At 41.3% G+C, this 26,395-nt stretch overlaps 1 protein-coding gene across 5 annotated transcripts in view; it reads left to right on the top strand.

Annotated features, from left to right (window-relative positions):
• RAPGEF5 (Rap guanine nucleotide exchange factor 5) overlaps positions 1 to 26,395 on the top strand; it is a 219,143-nt gene that overhangs the window by 27,364 nt on the left and 165,384 nt on the right. For all 5 annotated transcript variants that reach the window (XR_005021218.1, XM_036863410.1, XM_036863409.1 and 2 more), the window contains exons 2-5: positions 12,171 to 12,221; positions 13,790 to 13,896; positions 18,626 to 18,747; positions 20,186 to 20,354. Coding sequence is in view for 4 of the 5 variants with exons in the window: in XM_036863410.1 (XP_036719305.1) it covers positions 12,171 to 12,221; positions 13,790 to 13,896; positions 18,626 to 18,747; positions 20,186 to 20,354 (449 nt within the window). In the remaining variant the exon portion in view is untranslated. The remainder of the gene's footprint in view (positions 1 to 12,170; positions 12,222 to 13,789; positions 13,897 to 18,625; positions 18,748 to 20,185; positions 20,355 to 26,395) is intronic.

Genomic DNA, 26,395 nt, shown 5'->3' with positions numbered 1-26,395 from the left:
AGATGTACTTAAGAGTCATTGGTAAACAGGCCAGCAGGAGAGCTTTGGAGAAGTCAGCGTGGTACTTTGTAATTGTCGAATGGAGGTCCTTAGACTCTGGGACAGGCTTTTCAATTAACTCTTTTCTGTTAATACCAATAAATGTGCTTTGAGATGGTAGCAGATATTTATAAAAATAGATAAATTAAAATTCCTTGGCTGGTATGTTCAAGAAATGTTGGATTAAACAGCTGTATTTACTGCAGGAATTCTTTAACATCTTTAATCGACTTAGGGGCATTTTTCAGCTTTAATGAGGGAGAATAAAGTAAGCAACATCTTCAAAACTCATTTTGCCTCATATAATCCTTTTCTAGGAGGACCTCTTGATATCTTGATGTAAAAACATTTGTAGCTGAAGCGGGATTTCGTATCTAGGTAGGATGGATGAATGCTTTTCAAACTTTACTGTGGTGTGATTCACCTGGGGATCTTGTTAAGCTTCATCTCCTGATTGAGTGCGTCTCAGGTGGCACCTGAGAATCTGCATTTCCCGGAAATGCTCAGGTGTTGCTACGGCTGCTGCCACGCAGACCGCACCTGGAGAAAGGAGGTAGTTAACTGTTGATTACTAGCCGCTGAGATGGGGCCCGAGGAAGATTAATACTTGCCAGGTGGTTTTAGTAGCATTCCAGAAGGCTCCCTCATGAGCTGGGAGAACTGATTGGAAGTTGCTGATGCCTCTTATGGTGAAAGGAGGATTTCCAGAGTGAAACCAGAGAACTAGAGATCCCCTTGATCTCCAGGACTTCTGAACACTGCTGGGTGACCTGCGGGGTATGTGCTCTAGGTCTCGTTCTGGCTGAAGGGATCACTGGTTCTGTTTGCTGGGACTGTCGCGACCTTTGTGCTGGAGTAGAAAGTTGTCAGGGAGGAGAGCAACCGTTTGAAGAAAGACTCTCTGATGACTTGTTAGAGAAGAAAAAGGATGTCTAGACAGATGGGAAGAAATGATTTGGCAGGAAGACAGAACGAAGGGGATTCAGTGGAGAGAGAAGGAGATCTAAATCAGTGTCAAGGAACAGAAAGAGTAAGCGTACCGTCGGGGCAAGAAACTTGTCGGCACCAACGTGGCACAAGGCTCATTGCCCGTTACAGAGAGGGAGCCTGGGAAGAAAGTGACCCTGTGTTCAACCCGGCCCGTGGTGGCATCTGATGTCAGCAAACGAAGAGAAGTGATAGTTAGGGTGTCGTTGCTGGAAACTCTAAAGGAAATCCGTACAAGGTGTGAATGAAGTTGTTCCATCGTATGGCTGTTAGACTACAAGGAAGTGGAGACTGGTGCGGTCCTAAAGTGGGTTTTCAGGCTTAAAGAAAAGTTCACGAGAGGAAGGAGGACGTGTGACCCAGGATAAAGAAAGTCTCACGAGCCTGGAGGACTCCAGGGCCAGCTCACTGAGGGCTTGGGAAGTAAGTGAAGGCCGACAGAGCCCGCGGTTTTGTGTGTGATCAGAGCCAGAAGAGGAGGAAGGCATAGGCCTGCTTCTTGCAGCAAGTGGCAAGATGAGATGCCTCTGTTCTTACGTCCAGAAAGAGGTGATGTTTCAAACGGGGATTGCACAACATAGGCAGCAGTGGAGTGCCGGCTCCTTTAAATGACTTCTGGGGAGTTAGAAAAATGACCTTTTGTGATGCTGAAAGTCCACACGTGGGATCACAGCACCGCTGTTAGGATTGTTTGCCAAATTGCCAATTGAGGATCTGTGTCATCACCCTGGTATCATTGCACATGTCATGAATTTTATAAGCTGTGTATGTGAAATTGTAAACTGCCATGGTTAATATTGATCCTGTCAAGTTCTAAAATGAATTCTTAACTAAAAGGTTTGGGAACGCTAAGGGAGATAAGTTGTAGTAACCAGGAGACAGGGTAGGTTGAAAGTGAATTACAGGATTTCCGCTTGGCAGTGTCCAGATCCAACATTTCTTTAAAACTCTAGGTACAGTCTATTCGTAGGTGAACAGTGGTGGTGGCAGGTTGTTCTCATTGACAGAAGCCCGTGGAAATTCTGTACCCGTTTGGGAAGGGACCATGGTCCCAAGAACCTGATAAAAGCTGATCGGTTCTGAGGTAGCTCCTCCAGACTCCTGAGTATGGGAAACAGGACCTCACCCCCGTGGGTCACGTGGATGAGTGAAATAGCCAATGTCCAAAAGATGCTTGCTGTGAGAATCCTGGGCATGTGGCCCGTAGAAGAATTTTCTTTCTCTTCTGACCAGGAGGAACCTTGGCTGAGAGGCAGAGAATTCTGTCAGAGCTGCTCCAGCCTTGCTTTGTCACAGGTACTCTGCCATGTCCTAGGGATGTGGATGAAAAAGATACACCCCTGTCCCCGGAGAAGCTTACAGCGTAGGAAGGGAGACCCACATTCATGTACGTAATAACAGTCAAGTTTGCTGAGTGCCCCAAAACAACAGTGAATGCTTACTGGGACTTCCCTGGCGACCCCGTGGTTAAGACTCTGTGCTTCCACTGCAGGGGACACGAGTTCGATCCCTGGTGGGGGAACTAAGATCCCGCATGCCGTGCAGCTCGGCTGGAAAATGAAAAAAAAAGGAGTGAACGCCTACTGAGCACGTATGATACAGTGAGCACCTTGTAAGCTCTAATATTTTAAGTCAGTGGTTCTCAAAGGGTAGTCCAGGATCATCAGCATCCTCTGGGGGCCTATTAGAAACAGATGCACAGCCTCGCCCCGCACCTAAGGCACGCAGAACCTCTAGGATGGGGCCCAGCAATCTGGTTTAATAAGCCCTCCAGGTGATTCCGATGCAAGCGATTTGAGAACCACTATTTTAAGTCATGTGACCCTGACAAGACCCTTATGAGCAGATTTCATTTCTCCCATTTAAAGAGATGGAAACAGAGGTACAAAGAAGTTAATTAGTCTACAGATGCCTGACTTTTAAGTGGTACAGAGAGGTTTCGAATCTAAGCAATGCAAATTTAGAGCTCTGCTCCTAACCACCAGGCAAGGCTGCCTCCCAGGAGAATAAGGTGCAATGCACAGAGGAAGGAGCTGTAAACTCCAAAAGGTAAAATGAATTAAGGTATTAACAGCTGGATTTTTTTTTCCTTTACAAACATTTAATGAGAATTAATTGTATGCAATGAGTCATCTTACACACCGTGGACGTTTATAAATATGAGCGGAATATAGACCCTATCTTTAAGATTCTTATAATGAATTAGGGAAAATGCAAATATATATAAGTAACTGGAATCTAAAGTGCTTTGAAGTAACTAAGAGAGAAATTCTAACGGGGCAGGGAGTGGGGATTTGAGCATATGAATACATTTTGACATAAACTGTATGGAAACTTACTTCTTAAATGTATGAGGAGAAAGGCATTCGAGGCACAGAGTATTATGTGCAAGATTCAGATGTTTGAAACAACATGTGTTCCTGGATTTGCTAGTCTGCATTACGGTATAGATTGGAAAGTCCTAGTTTAAAAGGAGTTCGTGAAACTAATTGCTCCTTGTTTGTTTTCACCAACATGTTTTGGTTTTGTTTTGGACGGCGCTGTGTGGCATGCGGGATCTCAGTTCCCTGACCAGGGATCGAACCCACGCCCCCTGTAGTGGAAGCGCAGAGTCTGGACCACCAGGGAAGTTCGTGTTTGTTTTAATCTTGGGAGCCAATAATTGTTTTGACCTTTCTTGCTTTTATGTAACATGTCAGTGAAGGTGGAAATGTGCCTTAAACAGTTTTGGAGGAAATAAGCTTAAATGGCAGCGAGAGATCATTTGGTTCAAAATGAAAAAAATTCTTACCGATAACTGGTTACTCACAGGAATATATTGCGAGGGAGATTACAGAGCTCCTCCTGCTCTGTAAAATTTGATAACCCAGACCAGGATTGGTAACGTTTTTCTGTAAAAGGCCAGGGAGTGAATCTTTTTGTCAGGAAAATGGCGAGAGGCCATATGTAAACACAGAAGCTTAACTGTGTTCCAAAAACACCATGAACCCAGTATGGCAGCTGGGTTTGGCCTGTGGACCCCTAATCCAGGTTCCCACCTGTTTCACGTCGCTTAGATGAAGGCCGTGGAATGCGCCAGGAGACCTCGGGATGTCCTGTTTGGTGCTATTATTTCTGAGGTTCTCTGTATGACTTAGTTGAGTAATTGAGAAATAAAAACCAGAACTAGTTTGTAAGTCTTCCTTCTGCTAGAAGACTGTATGTTATCACCTTTATTGTTTCGCAGGGTTAAACAATTTATGTACAAATTGACAAGAAACATCTAAGAGACTAATTTATTTCCAGAGCCAATGAAGGGAAGCAAGATACCTATTCCTGTGTTTCTTTTGCTCATTTCTGACTTGGCGTTAATATGGGGAAGGAAAAGAGAACATCATTTCCTCTTGAAGACCCCGCACAAAGTGACTTATTGAAATGTTTTCCATTACAAAGAAATAATTGGTATTCAAGTGGATCTTTAAGTTCTTAAACAAGCACATAAATTATTCAGTGTATAAAAATATACTCTTGCTTCATATGTGACCACTTAAGACAGAGTTGAGACACTAGAGAAAACAAGGGGGGAAGGGTGGCAGAGGTGTTGATGGGTTTCCTGGGTTTTGAGGGGGTGGTATCATACCTTACTACTTGGCCTGAGAGTCTGGATCACCAGGCGGTGTGGCAATGGGAAGAAGTTGCCATTGGCAGTTCAGCCCCTGCTGTATACTGTAGAAGGTCCTAGATTGACAGAAGGTTGAAGTCCCTCTGGGGGTTTACGAGACTGGCTGAGGAGAGATGATCTACACATGCAAATGGAGCCGGGAGGCATATTAGTGGCAAATACTGACAAGTACGGAGTGTTTAGGGGAAGAGATTGGTCACTGGAGGCTCAGGGCGTGGGTAGGCTTCATGTAGCATTTGTGTGGATGGAAGGAAGGGCAGGATGTGGAAATGTAAAGAAATACAGGGAGCAGAGGTCATGGCAAGGGCTTGGGCACAGAGGTGAGAATGCACATGGTTTGCAGAGTAAAAATCAGACCAGCTGCCTGGCTAGAGCGGGAAGTTTGCAGGAGAGATGTGCAGCCTGGATTATGTAGACATTGAGGGCACTGGCCACTTGGGTCAAGTCTTGGGATATTGTCTGTGAGCACGTAGGGAGCATAAACTGTTTGTTTTTAAATAAATTTTATTTTTTAATAACAAGGTGACATGTAAGGAGAAGTTTTAGGGAGGTTAATCTGATTTGTGTGAAGGTGCTAGAGGCCAGAGTGGTCAAGGAGGCAAGGAGGGTCATTCTGTTGGGTAGCCAGGATGGTAATGTTACGGTGAGAGCAGCTTTTAGTAAAGAAACACATGCTGTATTTTGAAATAATATTTGAATTTTTTTGAGGATTTATTTGTAGGGAAGAAGGAGGCTTTTATTTTTTTGAACTTTACGTTTTGAAATAATTTCAGACTTAAACGTACAAATAATACAGAGACTTGCCTTATAACCATTACCCAGCTTCCCCAAGTGTTAACATTTTATATAACCACAGTGCACTTGAGACACAGTACCAGCATTGACACTCAGGTAACATTGACACTCAAGTAACTGAAATACAGATCTCATTCACTTGCTGCCAGCTGTCCTACTAAGGTCCTTATCCTAGTTCAGGGTCACACTCAGGATCACACTGCCTTTCCTTGTCAGCTTCCTTTGTTCTCCAATCTTGGGACCCTCAGTTTTTCTTAGTCTTTCGTGACTGTGACAAGTTTTGCAGAGTACGAGCTAGTTATATTGATGAAGTCCCCTCAACTTGGAGTTGTCTCATGTTTCTCATTACATTCAGGTATGCATTTTGACAAAAATACCCTAAAAGTGCCTTTCTCAGGGTATCATATCAGCAGGCAAGTGTTGTCAAGTCTCATGGTTGGTGATAAGTTTTATCACTTAGTTAAGGAGGTGTCTGCTAAGCTCCACTGAAAGGTTACTATTTTTTCCTCAGTATTCCTTAATAGCTTGTGGGGAGACACTTTGACACTATGCAGATATCCTGTATCTCGCCATACTTTTGTTCACTAATTTTGGCATCCATCAATGATTCTTGCCTGTAACATTTAGTGCTGCGTTCTTTGCCTACTGGTGATATTCTTTTTGCCTCCTTTCGTTGCATTTAGTAATTGAAAGACTCCTATAAGGAAGAGCTGTCTTCCCACCCCTCCCCCCCACCCCATTTTTTTTAATTCAATGATTTATATCAGTATGGACTCGTGGGTATTTATTCTACTGGTTTAATGCAATACTTTCATTGTTTTGCTGCTCAAATCGTCCCAGATTTGGCCAGTGGGAGCTTCTTCACGTTGGCTGCTGTGGAAAGGGTTCATGCTGGAGTCCAGCTGTGACCGGGCAGGTTGATGTTACTGCAAGTAGGGGATCCAGTGACACGTGGAGATAAGTAAGCTGCCAATTTAACTGTTGACCCAAAATCTTCAGTGACTTGATGCCTAAATTGTAAAGGTTTTTCTGTGATTGCGTTAACCAAGGAAGCCCACCCCGTTAGACAAAATCATTTTCTTGTTTATAAACACAGTAAGAAGAAAGATACTTGCCCAAGGAATGAATAAAATCACGTTGATGACACTTTGGGGTTTGTTTCTGTGGTACCTATTGTATATATTTTCCCAGAAGCTGCTGGTTCTTGCCGATTTGTCTCCCTAGGCAGGCAAGATGGTGAAACATTTATAAGTATTCCTAAGCCCCGCTTTAATTTTCCCATTTAGCTTTTAAGTGGGGCAAACATATTTATACTAGAAGAGAGTCCTTTAGCAGTGGGAAGTAAAAATTAAGTCTAATGCTATGGATGCCGTTAAAAGGGGATGTCCTTTCAGAAGGTATGTAGGTACGATGCCGCTCTGCGGACGTGAGGTTCCTTGGTTTAGGGCTGCGTCTGGGATGGGGTGGATAGAAAACACACACCAAAGAACAGGTGCGAGGTGGGATTTCCTGAGACACTGGCTCTTTGTTCTACACAAGCCAGACTTAGAAGCTCAGACTCAGAGCCCAGGGCTGTTCGGATGGCTTGCACCTCTGCTGTGTTCAGATCTCTTGAGGAGTGCGTCAGGCTTCAGAGCGGAGGCGGATGATGAGAGGTTCAAATTGCCAATTCCCACCACTGGTTTTTTACAGTTTTTCTCAGACCGGGGTGCACGTTAAAACTACATTGAAGAGCTTGGAAAAAAAACCCGCCCAGGTCCCTCTCCTATAGGTTCTAATTCTGTGGACCTGAGCTCCTGTTTGATTATTTCTTCAGTTTCCCAGATGGTTCTAATTTACATCCAGGGTTGAGAACTTCTGGATCTAGCAGAGACAGCTATCTGTGACATCTTCATGCAGTTATCTGCACTTGTTTGTCATGTGATTCTTAAATCAGTACGTTCCATGTCATAAGATAAATGTATGGGGATGTAACTAAAGACAGGCTTGGGTTGCAAACTCGGGTGAATTTCTTAACCTCTTTAAGTCTAGTTTTGTCATCTGTAAAATGGGATTAAAACCTCCTAGTTTTTCAAAAATTAAGCAATATATTGCATGTAAAATATTCAGTACAATCTCTAGCACACAGCAGAAACTCATTTATTACTTAGTAACATGCAGCATGTTACGGTAGAGTGGTGACTTCGGAATCAATCACAATATTCTTCCAGCCCTGGCTGTGTAACTTCCCAGCTCTGGGGCCTTAAGTAAATTCCTTAATTTCTCTGAACCTCAGGGCTCTTGTCTGTAGATGTATGAATAGGTGGGTGCAGCTCCTAATGTGGGAAAGTGCTTAAGACAAAGGAGGTGCTCAGGAAGCATTTCTGCCACCTTCCCTTTCATTCTGTTTTCTTAACACATCACAGGGCAGTGGAAAACTCTAATTTTGAGAACATCATTGACTCTGGTTTGGCCAGGCTGTGTTGAGAAGAGATTGTTACAGTGGCCTTTGTGACTGTGACTGACTTTGGGAGCACGTCCCTTGGAGCCTCAAGGAATGGTTGGGCCTGAACTGGCATCCGAGTTTGCAGAAAGAGTTGTGGTGCCCGGCCCTGTGCATCCACGTCAGCACTTGACTTATGTCTCCAGTTTGCATTATGCCGAACTTGTGATGGCCGTGTCCTTCTCAAGCCAACTTCCTGGCTGGGTGGGATTCTGTCCTTTTCACCTGGATCAACTTTTGATTGAGATGCAAGGGTATGCTGGGGCTTAAAAAGGACCTCTCTCCCCGACCCAGACCTTAGAACTCTACTGCACAGCCTACTGGATCACAGCCTTAATTGTTTTAGTGCATAGTCTCTTAACACATGTGCCCTCTAGTTACTTATGGAGACTTTTGGCTTCTTAGAATTATAAGAAATCTAAGTACACTTATTCCACTTTAACATGTTCATTTCTACTTGGTCACCCAGAGTGGGTAAAGGACAATGGCTGAAGGTGACAGCAAGTTGTGTTGTGAACTGAATTCTCAAGTTATCAACAGATTTGGTAGTTCTTGTTGGTTCCTATTTTAACAGAGCAGGTCATACTTCTCTGGTGATTGAAGTGATACATTCTTTTTCCTTTCCTTTCTCTCTCCCCTTGTAGCCTAAGTATTGTAATTCAATCCAAGGAGAGCATTAAGGCATGTCCTTTAAAAGCTGATTTAAAAATGTGCCTTAAATCTACCATATAGTTTAGCACTATATTTCCAATGACTCTGAAATGAGTTCCATTTTTGGTTCAGACCCAGCCTCAGAGACTATTACCATCTATCTTTAGTGGACACCTAACTTTAAAAAAAAATGAAAGTAATATATGATTGCTAACCAGTTATCTTTCTGAGCGAAGCCTTCTGAGTTTACTTCTGAGTAAATAAAATTTATTATAAATTTTTTCTGGAAGTTCATTTGTGAATATTAAAGGATTGCAATTTTCTAACACATGTTTAAAATATGAGGTTTGCACGGAATCATTTAGGGAATCATTATCTATGGTTCATTAAATTGGAGAGGAGAAGAAATAAATTTGAATTAAAATCTAATTTCATTTGTATTGTTACTAGTCTTCTCTCTATAGTCCGTATAAGTCCTTCATGAAAGAATCATTGCATCTAGCTTAAGTAATTCTAGGAAATTGGAAATAAAGGGGGAAAAAGAATCATCTCATCTGGGCTTTATATTTGAGATATCATGGTGAGAGCCATTTAAAAGAGGACGCCTACATGAATTGGACCAGACATCCAAGATTATAGAGTAAATTGATAGGAAATTAGGAAGAAGAAATGTTCTTCCTGATTTATTTAAAATGTTCCTGAGATCCCGTGTCTTCTGATAAATGATTTCTAAGTTAGAGGGTGGTATCTTCTTCACATGTATGTTTCTGGTGCTGCCACTGTGCCTGGCAAGGAGATCAGTAGGTGCTTCATAAGGGAAATGAACGGAAGTTAGTTGCCACGGGAGTGATGAGATGAAGCCCTGAAATGCTGAGAGGAGAAACAAAACCGAGAGAGTCCAAGATGGGATGAAAACAGCTGAGTAATTGAATATCAGGGAAAGAATATTGAATGGAGAGGGGTGCATCTTCAAGGGTGTCCTTGTGCTACTCTTTCAGGGAAATGTTGGGAGAGCAGTTTGTGAGGTGCTTTAGAGCAGTCATTCTCAGATTCCTGTAAGTTGGCCCTTGGTGTTTCCCCGGTAAAATTACGTAACAATCCTTTCACAGTATCTATGAAAAACGAGGTAATGGATGGTCAGTTCCTCCATGTTCTTTTTTCTTTAGGTCTTTGGCACTTGCTATTTTTAGTCAATACCGACAGCTAACATAAAGTGGTCTCAAAAAAAAGTACAGTTATGGTAGTTATTTTAAGTTGAACAGATCAGTCCTTTCCGGAGTTGTAGAGAGAGCGCTTAGCTTCCCCGGCTCAGGTGCGTTTGAGAGCTGCTGTCCTGGAGCGTTCAGGAAACACAGCTCCCTCGGGGCCGGTTAAGAGCGGGCTTCGCAGGAGTTTCTGACAACAAATCTAGGTATTGTGTCCTGTAAAAGGCAGTTCCTGTTAGGTTGCTCTGGTCGATTCCCTGTGGGCTAGGAGCTTATCTAACGCTGTTATCTAGTCGGCATGGAAGGACCCCATGGCTTTATTGACTCACCTTACCAATCTTTTGTAACAAGCCATCCATGGGGGGAAGTTTCTGTGAAGTGGAATTGTGCGAGTGTAACACTAGTGTCAGCCAGACAGCCAGATTTGGGCTGGCGGCAGAGAGAAAGGAAGCCTTTCTGCTTTCTTTTGTGAAAGTGCCCCCGCCTAATTCTTTAGAGCTTGTTTCTACCTGGAAGCTCTCTTTTTAACTAGATTATGTGAAGTAGTTGCTTTTCTGAGCTGATTTAGGCAATTAGATGAGTAATAAAGATTGTCATTCTGGTCTGCCATACTGACTTTTAAAAGGCTGTTTAGGGGGAAGAAAAAATCACTTATCATGATGATTCATCTTCAAGTTATAAATCTGGTGTAGATGCAAATTTTAAACTGTTCAGTATTTCAGTAAGTGAATACAATGCCTAGGCTCAGACGACAGAAGGCCTAGGAAGGGCCGGTTGGGAATGTGTATAGATTAGACCAGAAGGGGTGAGAGGGTGTTTTATTTTAACACACAGCAATTAAAAATGGCCTATCTTAAACCTTTCTTTTTTTTCTTGGAAGCCATTGCAAATCTTTAGCAGCGTGTACCAATTGGCATTCCTGGAAAGAGTCCGTATATTTATTTCAGTTTAATCAGAAGATAAGTAGTATGGGAGCTGTGTGGAGTGGGCAAGGGGCTGAGTGAGAATTCTATCTTAGCTTAAAGTTTGGTAGAAGGTTCAGACGCTGGAAGGCAGTGAGTGGCAGGGTATGTTTTGTAAGTGATTCTAAGAAGTGGACGCGGCGGACTAAAAACTATGGGATCTCAAAAGACAGCAAGCTTTGGAATAGCGGTGTAAAGAGCTTTTAAACATAGGTTGGAAGCTCAGTAAATGTTCATTTCTCTGTTCCTTTTCCTAAACCGCAACGGGAAATGATAATAGTTTTCTATTGTGCTTAAACACATGTGGGTGATGGTGCTGCTTACTGGATTGTTAGGTAGGAAAAATAAGCTCCTACAATTCAAATCACTCAGCAAATAGTTGATGCAGAGATATAAATATCTGTAATAAATGAATAGAAAAATAAACATTTTTTGTGTGTGAGGTTGTGTGCTAGAGGCTGTGAAAGCAAAGCAGGTTAAGTTGCCAGCACTCCCTCAAGGAGCGTGTGGGTTAGTTGGGGCAAATGCACACATAGAAAGATAGCCAGTACTGCAGAGCGCCCAGGAGCCGCCATATAAATAGTCAGAAAACACAGAGCTCCCAGAGGGACAAACCCCGGTGGACTGGGGTGGGTGGGCGGAGCTTCACCCAACAGGTGACTGCACAGACCTGGACTTCAGTGGGGTTCAGGGGTGTAGCAGGGAAGACGGAGGGCTTTCTGTTGTGGAGGACGGTGTGAGCAGAGGCAGGTATGAATCACAGCTTCTTGTGATGAGTAGATCTCATGTTGAGTCAAAGAAGCCACGCACGGAGGTAGAAGGAGAATAGAAATCTGTTGGAGGCAGACTGTGGTGGGCCCAGAAGGGCAGGCTGGGGGTTCGGACTGACAAGCAAGAAGGGACCTACTGTCAGTTGAGGGGCTATATAGGGACTTCTGTTCAGTTGAGGTTTACAGGATGACCTGAGGGGGCGTGACTGGAGCCCAGGGAAATCCACTGAAAAGCCGAAACAGCAGTCCAGGTGTGCAGGGATGAGAGCTGGAGTTAGGGTTGGTGAGAGTGGAAATAGAAGGGAAAGGAGAAATGGGATCAAAATCAAACTGAGAACAAAGTGATACATATACAAACATCCCTGTTTTTCTATTGCACTTTTTAAAGTTGTACTCTCTAGATTGGGGGCCGTTCCCATGGAATATCCTGTCCCATTGGGATGAATGTTGACCAGATATTTACACTGAGTGAGAATAAAGATGTTAATCCTCCATGGCCCATGACGTTTTTCTGGTTTAGACAGCTGCTGGGCCTGCCACGGTTGCGTATATTGTGTCCTTATAGTACAAAGCTTTCTGTTTGGTTCTAATTTTCCCCTTTTCTTTCTTTTCAAATAGACTCTATCAAGAAGAATTTCCAATCCATACCTTGAACCTACTCCTTCCCAGGTATGATTCTTATCTCTCTTACAGCATTTTCTGAAACAGTGATTCTTCCCTTTGCTCCTGATTACGCCGTCTCCTTCACCTGGGATGACACGGCCGAAGGTGTTTGAAATGCTCTGATACTTGTGTCATGGAGCAAGATGTTCACTAGATAGGACAGAAATTTTCTCCCATTTTCCAAGTCGTCTACATGAATGCGTTATGAACATGGCAGAGTTCATATATAATATAAATATTTTCAATTTGCTGTATGATAGAAATGCTGTATTTTAAAAATACTGGATATTTTACTCTGAAAACTCTGTGTAAAAGAGGATTATTTATATTTATTGTTATCTAATAGTAGAATATCCCCGAATGCTCATTGAAACAAGGTGGGGATGCCTTCATTACGTTGTGTTAAAAAAAAAAAATCAGCTGACAGGGTTGCATATTTTAGAATAACAGGAGACTGTGAGCTTTGTGAGGGCAGAACCTTTTTGGCCTTGCTCACTACTGCATCCCCAGCATCTAGAATGGGACCTGATAGCTGCTTAGTGTTTTTAGAATGACTGAGTGAATGAATACTGGTACATTGTCAGGACTAGTCAAGTGTCAGCTGACTCATACCTCTTTTATGGTAATACTTTCTGTTATCTGACTTAAGTTTTTTTTTTTTAATAGATTTAACGTGTTAAAAATAAATCATTTCCTGTCCTTCTCATTTTCTTCTTAGGTTGTGTGTAGGAGGTGATTACAGGAAAATTAAGGGGGTATAAGGATGGGGTTGAAGTGTTCCGGATCAAGTTATAGTCAATATATTATCAATTTGTTTGCTTTAGGAGAAGATATAAAGTATTTTGTAGGTGCAAAAAGAGTTCAGCAAGAAACAAGTAAACAGATGTAAGCATGCACCCTCAATATATCTTCACTTTCATGAGCCTTTACTTAGACAGTTCATTTTCATTTAGCTTCCTTTGTGAAGCAACGTTGCCCTGTGGACGAAGCTGCCAATTATAGAAAAAGAAGGTAGTTTATAAAGTGGGACATAGACCTCTCCAGATCTAGGGAATACCCTGCTTCATCCTCCAAGAATCAGAGATGCATATGGGCAAATCAGAAGATTAAAAAAAGAAGCTATATGAAATTTTTATCTGCTAGATGGAATTGTGAAGTAGATGAAACCAGGATGCTTGGCATTAACTATGAACTCTGCAGTTGAGTGAAGCTTAAAAGCAAAGCACACAGCAGCCTGCTGTTAAATTGTGTCATGGTGCGAGATGCTTGCTAGATAGGAAAAAATTATTTTCCCAGCTTCCAAGACATTTACAAGTATGCATTTATCAATATGGCAGAGTTCATATATAAATATTCTTCAATTTGCTGTATTGGTACAAACATTGTATCTAAAAAAACAGGTATTTTGCCCTGGAAACTCTGTGTAAAAGGAAATTATTTATAGTTAAAGCAGTTAAGTGTTTTAAGCTTAGGGACTTGGCCATAACTTTTTCTATATAGTATGTCATTGGCAGCTCACAAATTGTCACATCATTGTTCTGAATTCTCAGTGAGTCTTTGTCTTTTCCGTGTAGATTTATGGAGAGAATTCTTCTTGTGCAGGAAGAGCACTGAGGAATATTATCATCGTTCAGGCAGCTGACCTGATAAAGGACAGGGTGAACCTCAAGGGATTTTACAGGTAACACAGTTTCCTAACGCCTTGTCAGAAATTCTCCTTGAGAAAAAAACCGAAAAACATGTTAAAGTCATAACCGTGATCACAGAGAGATGGGCAATTATCAGTAGTAGGAGGGTTGGTTTGTTTGAAGTGTCTATTTGGGATACTGGGGTGTGGTGACTTTTCTCTTAATTAAACTTAGCCGAGTGTTTCACAGTTGGACTCCTGGTCTGAAGATAGGGAGATTACAACTGGAAGATTACAATACCATAAAGAATAGGGAGAGTACTCAGAATAAATGATAACAAAAAAGGTAGGAAAGAGTCTCAGAATAAAGACATTTCTTTAAGTTAACTAAATTTAGCTTTATCACAAACTCATTACAGTCATTTTCTTTTTTTCCATTTGCCACAGATGGGAAAAATTCCATCATGGCCTGGCTTTTGGGGATAGTGGTTCCCAACCTATTTGAGTAAGACGACCCCCCCCATCCTTTTTTTTGAGGCATAGTTTACATGCAGTAAAATGCACAAATCTTAAGGGTACAGCTTGATGAATTTTTAATCATTACACACACTTATGTAACCACTATCCACATCAAGCTCTGGGGAGTTTTCACACCCTAGATAATTTCTTCGTGTCCCTTCCCTGTCAACAACTATCTCATGCCAACAACTTCTTTCTGATAAAAAATTTGGCAAAATCGGTTATCTTGGCACCATTGACCAACTGTGTAGTGGAGATGAGAGAACTATAATGAATTAACACTTTAAAATCCCATGTTTAATTAATCACATTAGTATTTCCATAGGTTTTGACACATTCGGCATAGGTTAGATATGATTTATTCTGTTGACAAACAATGCTTTTGTGTATATGGAATTGTGAACCTCTTGAGAAAGCTCAAAGGTCACTGCCACACCCTCCCATAAGGAATTCACAGCCCAGGGTCTGAAAAACCACTGGTTTAGAGCCTAGGCCAAGCAGACGCAACAGGCTGGAAGACGGGCTGTGGTGATTGTTGGATTACTTCACGTAGAGCTCCCCCCGCCTTTTTTTTAAAATCGCTGGCGGTATCAACTTTAGACAAGTCTAATTTTTTTCCCCTTTTTTTAAAAAAACTGAAACTGCATGTATAGGCATCCCTCAGAGATACTGCAGGTTTGGTTCCAGACCACTGCAGTAAAGCAAGTAGCACAATAAAGTGAGTCACATGAGTTATTTTGTTTCCCAGTGCATACAACAGTTATGTTGACACTCTAGTCTATTAAGTGTGCAGTAGCATTATCTAAAAACAATATACATACCTTAGTTTTGAAAATATTCCTAAAAATTGCTAACCGTTATCTGAGCCTTCAGCAAGTCGTCATCTTTTCTGTTGGTGGAGGGTTTGAAATACTGTGATAAGTACCAAAAATGTGACACAGAGACACGAAGTGAACAAATGCCATTGGAAAAATTGGCACCGATAGACTTGCTAAATGCAGGGTTGCCACAAACCTTGAATTTGTAAACATAATATCTGTAAAGTACGGTAAATGAAAGTGCAATAAAATGAGGTCTGCCTGCGTAGGTCTTTGGGTCTAGTTGTCAGCAGACTCATAGGATTCATTTCAGTTCCCACATGAGGCTGTATGTAGGGTCTGTCCTTGTTCTCAGTTTGTTTCTGATTGGATATAGATTGAAAAAGAATTGGGAGATGTACATTAATCAGGTTCATGGAAAAGAACCATCCATCCAAGTAAGAACATACCTAGGGTTTAGTGGGAGTAGAATGTGGAGAGAGCATGAGTTGTCCTATTTCAGATCCCAGATGATCAGGGCAGAACCTCCTTTCTTTTATAATCTAAGGACTGATTAATGCTCTGGGTTTAGAGACAAAGTGCTAATATGATTGCCTAGGCTGGGTCATTTTCATTTATCCGGTAGTAAATTGAGCAAAGTGCTCTCCATGTACCCCCCGAGAATTACTTTCACAACTTTGCAATATTTTCCATTTATTTGGTACTATAGGAAAAATCATACTAGTTTTTTGAGGCTTCATGTAAGTGTGTAAATACCACTGCCCCACTGACATTTGAGATGAGGGTTCTATCTGCACTTCTATGAATTGATTACTAAAAATGTAACCGGAGACAGAAGGAGGCCAAGAGAGATCGAATTTTCAACTTCAGAGATTATTAACATTAATGTTTTGTTATGGCAATCACATTGGCCTTGGAGCCAGTCACCGCCGTATCACAATGTTCCTGTCAAGTATCGCAACGCTAGTTAGATCTGCATGTACTCGGAACAGTTGCTGGATTCAGTACAAGACTGAAAATACACGGGGAGTAAGAACTGCCGTGGGTGTTCACATTCCTCCCTTCCAGGCATCTCTGATTTCTCCACCGCTCTCCCCTCGGTCCTGGAGGTTTAGGTATTTAAAATGGATTGTTGCTGACCTGGGCCGCAAGTCAAGGGGGTGTGAGTTAACGGCAGCGGCAGCTTACCTCATTTTGTTTGCTTTGGTGGTGTTAGTGATGGTGTTCATCCTTCCCCCGGTGATGTTTTGCCTGGTGCAGATGGATTGTTGAAAGCGATTCGAAACATAGCTTGATAAATTGGAGGTGGCGGTGGAAAGAGATCGTGTGCCCCCGAAACAGTAGCTTGCTCCGAGCGCGGAAGCCTGATTATTCAGTAATAACTACACGTGACAGCAGTCATGGCGGTGCCGTGTTTAAGCATATCCACTCTGCCCTGCACCTCCCCAAGACAGAGCCCTTCCCAATGAGAAGGTGGGGCCGGGTCACCCCGTTAGAAATGAGGGCTCAGAGGCTGCACCCAGCCACACGGCATCGGAATCTGCACGTCAACAAGATGCCCCGGGCGACTCCTACTAAACACAGATTTGGGAAGCCCTGGTCTGAGTCACGTCTTCCTCATCAGCTATGAAGAAACAAGCCAACACATCTGTCCAGTCACCATTTGCAATTTGACAGTTTAGTTTGTTTAGTAATTGCTTTGCAGGATCCAGTCACCATTTGCAATTTGACAGTTCAGTTCGTTTAGTAAATGCTTTGCTGTATCCTGCTGTGTTCCAGGTGGTGTCAGACACAGAGCAGGCTGAGGAGCTGTATGTATTGTTCTGAGAATGAGGATTAAGATGACCAAAGTGCTTTACAAGCCCAAAGATGCGGGCTAATTGACAGAGGTGTTGAGGAATTAACACTTGGAGCCTTTAATATGAAAGGTGTCCTGTAGAAGTTAAATTTGACGGTTTGGTCTAATTGCCTGTTTTGTTGCAATCTGTTTTCTTGTTTTGTTTCAAAAAACATCCATTTATTTCACTGTTAATCTTTCTTATGTCTTAATGCCAACCTGCAACTGGAATTGTACAGTTGGTACAATCTGGAATTGCCTTAGTGGCCTCAGAGTATCTTTCAAATATTTACCCCCAAAAAGTGATACTTTATCTAAAGTAGAATATTTGTTCAGATATCTCAGCAGAAATGTTTACTACCTTATTTTTCCATCACTCAAGAAAATGTAGCATCTCATGGCATTTCTTCATACTGTTGGTTACTGTGTGATTTCTAGGTATTTATAACTATGCCAATCACAAAAGATAGAAAATATTTTTCTGTTTTAGGAATACAAATAAATGTTGGCATCTTTTGGTCCTTAAATACCAAATATAGGAGAAAGGTAGTCTTTTACATGGTACATCTCTTTAAAAAAATTTTGGGTGACCTTTTTTTCCATACGGAAGAGTGGGTTTCAATGAAATTTCTGCAAATTAAAAAAACTTATTTCAGAAAGTTTTCTTCATTTGGTTTTTCATCTGAAGCTGATAAAGATGGGAAAGTAGGCATGAAAGTACCGCTTGTGATGCCCAAATTGGGGCATTCTTTGAATACAGCTATGTATTTTAAGGATTCCAGAGAGTATTTCTTGCATGTGGTTAGTGGAATCCATCATCCAGGTTTATGGGTTTATGATCTAGGCTGCTTGGCGGATTGCTTAGATTATGTTAAAAAGATTAACAGTCAAATTTATTGTTCTTTGAGACAAATATTAGGGTTTGCTCTCCGTTTAAAGATCAGAAAACAAAACTTCATACTACTCACTGTGGTATAACCTTGTCTAACCCTGGAATTATTTTGTTCTCAAAGAGATGGGATAAAAATGTGTAATTGCTTGAACCAAAGCTGATCACCACCAACTCGAGGTACTTGTCTTACCAAGGCAGAAGCATTGTCTTCAGGCAAAGGGCTGCTAAATTTATTCCTTCATTTATTCTAATGTATATATTCAGAGACTTTACCGTGGGCCTGGACTGTTCTGATGTTGGCGTTTAATCATAAGTTACACACACATAGTCCCTGTTCTCCTGAAAATTATTCTCAAGGGAGGAAAGGAAATATTATTCATTTGGAAAGATGTATAATTGCTAAATGTTACATACACATAGTCCCTGTTCTCCTGAAAATTATTCTCAAGGGAGGAAAAGAAGTACTATTCATTTGGAAAGATGTATAATTGCTAAATGTTAGGTGATGCGAAGAAGAAGTATAAGAGGATATGATTCTAAGCTTTTTTAAGGCAAGCGATATTTGAGCTGAAACCTGAAAGATGGATAAGAGGGCCGTGTCATTTATTCTTGAGTTGCTTGTTTAAAAGCACATGAAAGCGATGGTATTAAATTTCATTTTTTTTGGCAAATGAGTGGCAACCATGTCTTACTGGGAATGGCTTTGCTTTTGTCCAGGAGAAGCTGCGTTGGGTCGGAGCTGGTAGACTGGCTTCTAGAACACTGTCCTTTGGTCCAATGCAGATCTATGGCCATAGGGGTCTGGCAGCTCCTACTGGATATGGGAATTATGTCATCAGGTTAGTGTTACGTGTTTTGAAGGCACAGAATCATTATGTTGTTAAGCTACTTGACCAAAATGTGTTTGATTTACTAGATGATATTATAATCTAGGTGGAAATTGTGTTTGCTGGTAAATATTTGCATTCTCTTATAAATGAATGTGACAGTTCATCTTTTGTTACTTCTCACACCTTTTGTAAAAATAATTAGGTACTTGTTGTTTCATTAACTACTACCTGTAAGAGTCTTTCCCTCCCTTCTCTACTTAAAATGATGCACACAATTTTTTAAAAAAATCAGTGACATCTTTAGTTGCTCTAAATGTGTGATTTATCTTGCTGTACTTAGAATAATCATCAGAAACTGACTTTATGAGTAGAATGTGTATGCCATTTTAATTGTGTAAGTAGTCATAAACAGTTGGAAATATGATCCATGAAAATAAGCTGTTTAAACAGAACAGAAAATTGATGTTAACTAGAAACTAAAATAGATGGTGGATATCTCTTTTCTTTGTTGAGCCAGGGAATGGAAAAATTAGAAGTCAAGCACTTTGGATTCTTTATTTATCTCTATCACTCAGGTGCTGGTTTGTCACTGGGAAGCCCTTTTCTTCTATTGATGATAAATATTGAGTGTCAGAGAACATAGTAAGTTTCAGAAAGGCACACCCCAGGTCCCACTGTGGAAAAGTGGTACAGATGGGGATGTGGGTGTAATCTTAGTCGGTCACACCTAGCACCTGATGCTCTTCTTTAGAAAAACAGTTAACTGCCTTTGAAGAATATAATTATCAGCTTGCTTGTGAGGTTCAGGTTTCTGCTTAGCAAAACATTTTGTGTTAATATTTTTTGGAAAAGTCTCCACGTCTTGATTTCTTTTAAAATAGGGTTTCCCAACCTTGGTAGTGTTGACATTTTGTGCTAGATAATTCTTAGTTAATGGTGGGGGGGCACTGTCTCGTACATTATAGGATGTTTAGTAGCATCCCTTTCTTCCACCCACCAGATGCCAGTAGCACCCCCTAGTTGTGGCAACTCAGAATGTCACCCGACATTGCTAAAGGCCCTCAGTGCTGGTCGAGAACCACTGATCTAAATCTTGCCATAGTGTTGTATTTGTGTACCACCACAGTAATTAAATGTACTGCTTTGGGACGCTAAAAAAAAAGTTTCTTCTACTGCCTTTGAATTGCTGTTGATTTCACGTGTCCCTGAGGTAGAACAGTTGTAAAATACATGTGAATGTGCTGGCCAAAGCTTCAAGTAATAAAAATAGGGTGGTCAGTAAGTCCTTTTTAATTCAATGGGACTGTGAAAATGAATGGACTTCATGATCGTCCTATCCCTGGCTTCTCTCTAGTAATTAGTAGGCCTTTCAATTTATTATTCAGTTCATGGCTCTCTAAATGATATACTTTACAAAACTGATCCACGCCTTTTTTGTTTCCAACAGTGGACCAGCATTTATGCTTTCAAGATACCTATGTTTTCTACCAGTTTTCGTCTGATGAGTGTAGCTACTTGTACTGTGAATTTGAAAGAGAAGAGGCGTGGCAAAATGGTGTCAAACTTTTACTGCAGCTTGTGCCTCTCATTCCCACTAGAGCTGGCATCTGTGAACTGTAAGTAGATGCTGTTTTGTTCCATTGTAAAATTATTCTCACTTAGAGAGCCACCCCTGTGTCTGGGGACTGTGCTCTGCTTTTTAAGGTCATCTCCTTTAAGAAGTAATTGTTTTATTCCCATTTCTCGGATGCAGGTTCAGAAAGGTAAAATGCTGAAAATTCAGTCCAGTTAATAAATGACTGAACTGGTATTCAAACTCCAGAAGTCCATGCCTCGCCAGCTGCACCATGCTGCTTCTAATTTAATCATTGCGATATGAGTAGATGATATAAGTTGGGAATAAACATGATTTAGCTGAAGTTGGGATAAAATAATAACTGACATCCTCTCTCCAAGTCGTGACTTTCCTAAGAAAGAGCTCAACAGACGTTTCTGAAGATAATCTAGAAGCAACATTTGGCAAATTAAAACACATGAATCATTATCACATGAAGATGCTGAGTCACCCTATGATTAAAATGAATTAAAATTAATTCATTAGAGGGGGTGTGGGAACAGGACTTGAGTCATGATATGATGCTTCTGACATGCCTTTGTTTATCCACAGCATTAATGACAAGCTTATTTCAGTATAATGAATTGCAGATGAAAAATTTCAGTTAGCAACTTTTATGTATTCAATTTTTAGAATACGTTGAGATTATTAGCAGGGCAAGTGGTATTATCCTCATCTCATGGGTAAGAAAAATAGGTTCAGGGAGAAGCACCCACAACCGTAACAAACATGAGTTACTCTTGTTAAAAAAAGACAATTCTGAACAGTTATTACAGGCTTTTAGAAAAGAAATAAAATGTCAGAATATTAATGAGACACTAATAGGTTGATTGTAGAGGATTCATTTTATGTCAGGAACTATGCTAAATGCTTTATGTTCATCATTTCATCAGTTTCTACTATTTTAAAGTGAGGAAACTGAGGCATAGAGATCAGGTGACCTATCTACGGTCACACAAGTGGTGTGTGGAGCATTCCATGTCTGTCTGGCTGTGACACCCGTGCTTTTAACAACTGCTAGAATGTGTGCCCAAGAGTTATGGGGGTCATTCTAGCTTCCCTTTCTGAGACGTTATAACCAGAAGCTATAAAAATGTTAGACTGACTCTGAAATGGTTATGAATTCAGTGCCACTGGCACCACCACTGTTTATAGAGGACCTTGCCATGGTAGAGCAAATATAATGCATCATTCGATTGTCTAAGTAAGGAAAATGTTTCTTAATGTAATGTGGTCTTAATATAGGTCAGAAGTTTCCCAGGAAAAGTCAAGGAGCATTTCAGTAAATTTTAAAAAGCTTTCTAAGAAGGAGTGGAATGCTTTTTAAGCTAGAGGTGGCTGTGACTGTGGGACTGGCACTCTCTGGCAGCTTTTCTTTCTTTTTTTTTTTTTTAAAGATTTATTGATTGATTGATTGCTATGTTGGGTCTTCGTTTCTGTGCGTGGGCTTTCTCTAGTTGCGGCAAGCGGGGGCCACTCTTCATCGCGGTGCGCGGGCCTCTCACTATCGCGGCCTCTCTTGTTGCGGAGCACAGGCTCCAGACGCGCAGGCTCAGTAGTTGTGGCTCACGGGCCCAGTTGCTCCGCGGCATGTGGGATCTTCCCAGACCAGGGCTCGAACCCGTGTCCCCCGCATTGGCAGGCAGATTCTCAACCACTGCGCCACCAGGGAAGCCCTGGCAGCTTTTCTTAACCATTTCCCATCCTGAAGTCGGACGTGTGCACAGTCCCAGGGGGTGTACCCAGATTAACGGGGTATGAGGGTGTCTGAAGTAAACTCTGCAAGCAGTCCTCATGGTTTATCTCCTTTCTCTCCCACCGAGGAAGCAGTTTGGAATGCCAGTGAGATGACCTTTTTACAGGGAATCCCTGAGTCTACTGTAGGTTCTAAAGGTGAAGCTATTTAAAAAATTTGGTTCCTAATATTCCAGATTACTTGCAGGCTTTTGTCACACTGATCACTGTATACAGTGTCATGCCTCTGGGGTTGATAATCACTATAGCATGCCTTATCAGCACATTCTTTTTCTCTTGGTGTGAACTTGTACATTTGGGGTGGTAATTCCTCTGGGATAATTGGCATTGGGGAGCTATAGACCTGTTTATCCCATATTATAAGTACAAACTATAAAAAGATAAAATTACTGAACCCACTGCAAGTCTCTTCTGGAGCAAAAATATATGTGTGTGTGTGTGTGTGTGTGTGTGTATTTGTTTATTTATTTTCTCTATACTAGGGTTATAAGCAAACTTCTAAGCTCCGATATAATGTTTTGGGCCAAATTTTTGAAAACTAAAATTTAGGTTATCCAGACTTGGAGTAAACTGTGGTCAGAGAAAAGATGTCTAGGGACATTGTCCTCTTCCAGTTGGGTTGTCACAGCCCTTCCTAAGGTTCAACACATACGATCCCATCATAACTTCTGCTCTAATCTGGTGATCTCCATTCATTCTAGCCCATACCCGTTTATTCCCTCATGCCCTTGTGAAGTTCTCCTCTTTCCTTGTCAAGTTCTACCCACCCCTCAAGGGGGAGTCCAAGTCCTACCTTGACCACAGAACTTCTGTGATACATGCAGTCTATGGACAGCCCTAACTTTTAGTAACTTACTGCTCTTGCCGTTTGTTTCAAATTTTTTTCCCACTCTTCTATGTCATTCTTAGTCCTACGGTATTCATTCCACTGTATTATTCATTCATTTTTAACCTATTCTACCGAAATGCCCTCTAAAATCCTCTTGACTGATTAACTTACATTTTCCGTTCACAAGCTGAAAACCCGGTCCTGTGGTTCTTTTAATAACCTTTTTGATATTTGAAGGCCATGAAGTTTGCCTGTGCAGTTCTACATTGGGGTCATTCTAATTTGCTGTCTTCTCTCTAAATCCCTTTAAAATTATATGAGAAAACTACTTCGTGTCTCTATGTAAACACTGTTCTGTAAAGATTCATTTTTAAAAAGAAAAAAGAAACATAGATTTTTTTTCCCATTTAAAATAAAATGTTTAAAGCAGAAAGGGAAATGGAGCTAATGCAGGTTTCTAGGCTAATGTGAAGAAACAAAATTTCTATGCTATACAAAATAACTTTTCTATCCAAACTGAATAGATAATTTGAAAGAAGTGAGTGCATTGGTTGTCAAGGGTACTGTCTCTAGGGGAAGAAAGAACAATCGTGGTATCTTATTCAAACTGAAAGGCAAATCAAATCATCCAGAATGTCCTTTTTCCTAACTCTTTTTTATTGGAGTGGGGCGGTTAGGAACGCTGAAGTAACAGTGTAGGGAAAGGCAGCCTAATAATTCCTCCAGGACGAGTAAGACACGCTTCTGTCTAACACTGACTTGGAGAATTCAGGCTGTGCGGGAGCTTGGCTATTTTAATTTTAATTCAACTGCCTGTATTACAGCCCTCCCGGCTTGCCCAGGGGTGGGGGTGGTGGTGCTCTGAATAACTGAGTCTGTGAACCTTGTTACATAAAACTATATTCTACCAATTACAGGGCAGTTAACGCTTATGCTGCTGTTAAAAGAGTCATAGCAGATTGCTAAAATGTAACTTATGCTGCAATCAGGCAGGTAAAGAAAAATGTAACTTCTTCATTTTTCTCTAAACGTTGTGTTGTCCACATGAGCCTCTGTCCTGCTGGACAGCCAGAAAGAAGGAAAAGAGAAGCCCCATAATTTTAGCCTAATCCAGTAAAATGACTCTAATAAGGAAATTTAAAAGGTTTCCTTGTTAGCTGTTGAGCATATTTTGGTAAAAAGGTTCAGTCTGCGCCCTCTCCTTGCTCCCCAGCAAGACAGCCCCTGGGGATATGGTGAGTGGTGTGGGCCCTTGACCCTAGCAGACCAGGCTTGCCTGTCAGGTTGGCCCTTTCCCATCCGCACGGATCTTGCCTAGTGACCCCTGAAGTGTGACTGGGGTGCGCTGTTACTGGGGAGCCTAGTGTCAGTTGGGTCTCTGTCTCGGCTTGATCAGTGCCCGGTGGTCCTGGCTGATGCATCCTCCTGGAACGTCAGCATCAGCTGACATTCTGATGCTCCTGAGGTCTGGCTGCGGCTTCCACAGACATCCCGTTCAATCACCTGACCTCTGCTGAAGCAGCTCCCTCTCGTTGCATCCCACCCTGACCTTCCCTGACTCTAACCTACGTGTTAAACACACACACACACACACACACACACACACATGTTTTTTGCACAAAACACAAAAAACCCACACGTGTTCGTTGCTACTGTTAATGAGCAGAGTACTTAATTGGACGGTGTGGCTCACCTTCCATTCCTCACTAACCAACTCTAGGAAAAGCTCAGCCCAGAGGATTCAGATGAATTTGTTAGCATTCATGACTCCATGCTCTAGGTAGAGAAGCAGAAGGGCACTTGAGGTAGATGGTACAGTGCGTAGGGCAGGAAGTTAGGAAGATGGGTGGCGTGTTGAGAGGGTACAAGGCAGCTTGATGTGGCTGGAGCAGTGGGTCACAACCGGCGGGGCGGGGGGGGCGAGGCTCAGATTGATTGCAGGGGTCTGCACATCTGTAGGGAAGCTAAGCATTGTCTTTGTATTGGATAGAAAGAATGACTTAACTGTATATAGATGCTGCCGAAATAAGTAAAATACAATTTATTTGAGTTCACGGTAATGTTTTTGTCATATAATTGCTCAACAGGTACAGAGTTTATGGGTCCGTGATCTATTTCTATGTTAAAGGGGTCCCCCACTTAAAAATGGGGAACAAATGGCTTGGTCACTTGGCCTAAGCTGCCCTGGCAGTGACAATAATACAAAAAATAGCAGTAATAGTTAACACTTATAGGTACTTAACCACATGCAAAGCACTACTCTGAGCATTTTACATATGACTCATTTAATGCTCACAGCAGTAGTGTGGAGTTGTGATGCGGAAACTGAGGCAAGACAGGCTGTGTAACTTGCCAAAAGGGCAGAGGCCTCTGTACTTGGTGGCAGGCAGCAACATGAACCGAAGGCAGAAGGTGAACTTGGAAGTGATCTTCATGGCATGGGTTCTCAACCATGATACTTTAAAAAATAAACAGGTATAACCTGAGATCTACTGAATCAGGATTGGAATAGAGACATGAGACATGGATATCGGTACTTTTTGTAAAGTTCTAAATGTGAGGCTAACGCATACCAAGGTTGAAATCTACTGTTCTATAAAGTTAGCCTGACAGAAAACTCCGTTAAGTGATAGGAAACATGAAAGTTAATTAAATCAGAGTCTCAAAATACTACGTAAAGCAGCCAGATTAATTTTTTCAGAACATAAAGATTTTATTGAGCGTGGTACCTATTGCCACGTGGCTGACACTTCTGAAATTCTGTAAATTTAGCTTCATAAGCATTTATATCTGGAAGGGATTTCCTAGATAATTGAATTTGCTCCTCTTAACTTTCAGGTAAGGAAAAGGGTCTACTCTCTACTGAGTAACTTACTTAACAGCATTTACTGACGATCAGATTTGTGTAAAGTGCTGTGCTTATTAGCCCTGTAAGAGACGTGACCATATGTAAGTAATGTAAGGTCTTTTATGAGGCCAGCTGTATTATGACAAAGTTCAGAAAACTTTGAATGTAAACACAAAAGTCTTATCAAATATTACTGAATTGGATCTGGCAATATATAAAAATGATAATACATCATAAAATGATATTTATTCCAGAAATACAAGGATGATTCAACATCTAAAAATCAATCAATGTAATTCACCAGATTCAGTCCAAAAAAGAAAAACTATACGAGAAACTCCATAGGTGCAGAAAAATCATTTGAAAACAACTCAACATCCATTCATGATATAAATTCTCAGAAAAGTAGGGCTATGAGGGAATTTCTTCAATCTGATAAAACCTTACATAAAACTTGCAGCTTGCATCATACTTAATAGCAAAAGCCTGAATGTTTTTCCACTAAGATTGGGAACAAGGCTAATACATTGCCTCTTATCACTTCTTTTCAATACTAGCCAGTGCAAGTAAGGCAAGAAAAAGAAAGAAAGTGTATGCAGATTAGAAGGAA

This window comes from Balaenoptera musculus, chromosome 9, assembly GCF_009873245.2.
Source record: "Balaenoptera musculus isolate JJ_BM4_2016_0621 chromosome 9, mBalMus1.pri.v3, whole genome shotgun sequence".
NCBI lineage: Eukaryota > Metazoa > Chordata > Mammalia > Artiodactyla > Balaenopteridae > Balaenoptera > Balaenoptera musculus.
The sequence above is the reverse complement of the archived record's forward strand: the minus strand, read 5'-3'. Positions and strand labels throughout refer to the sequence as shown.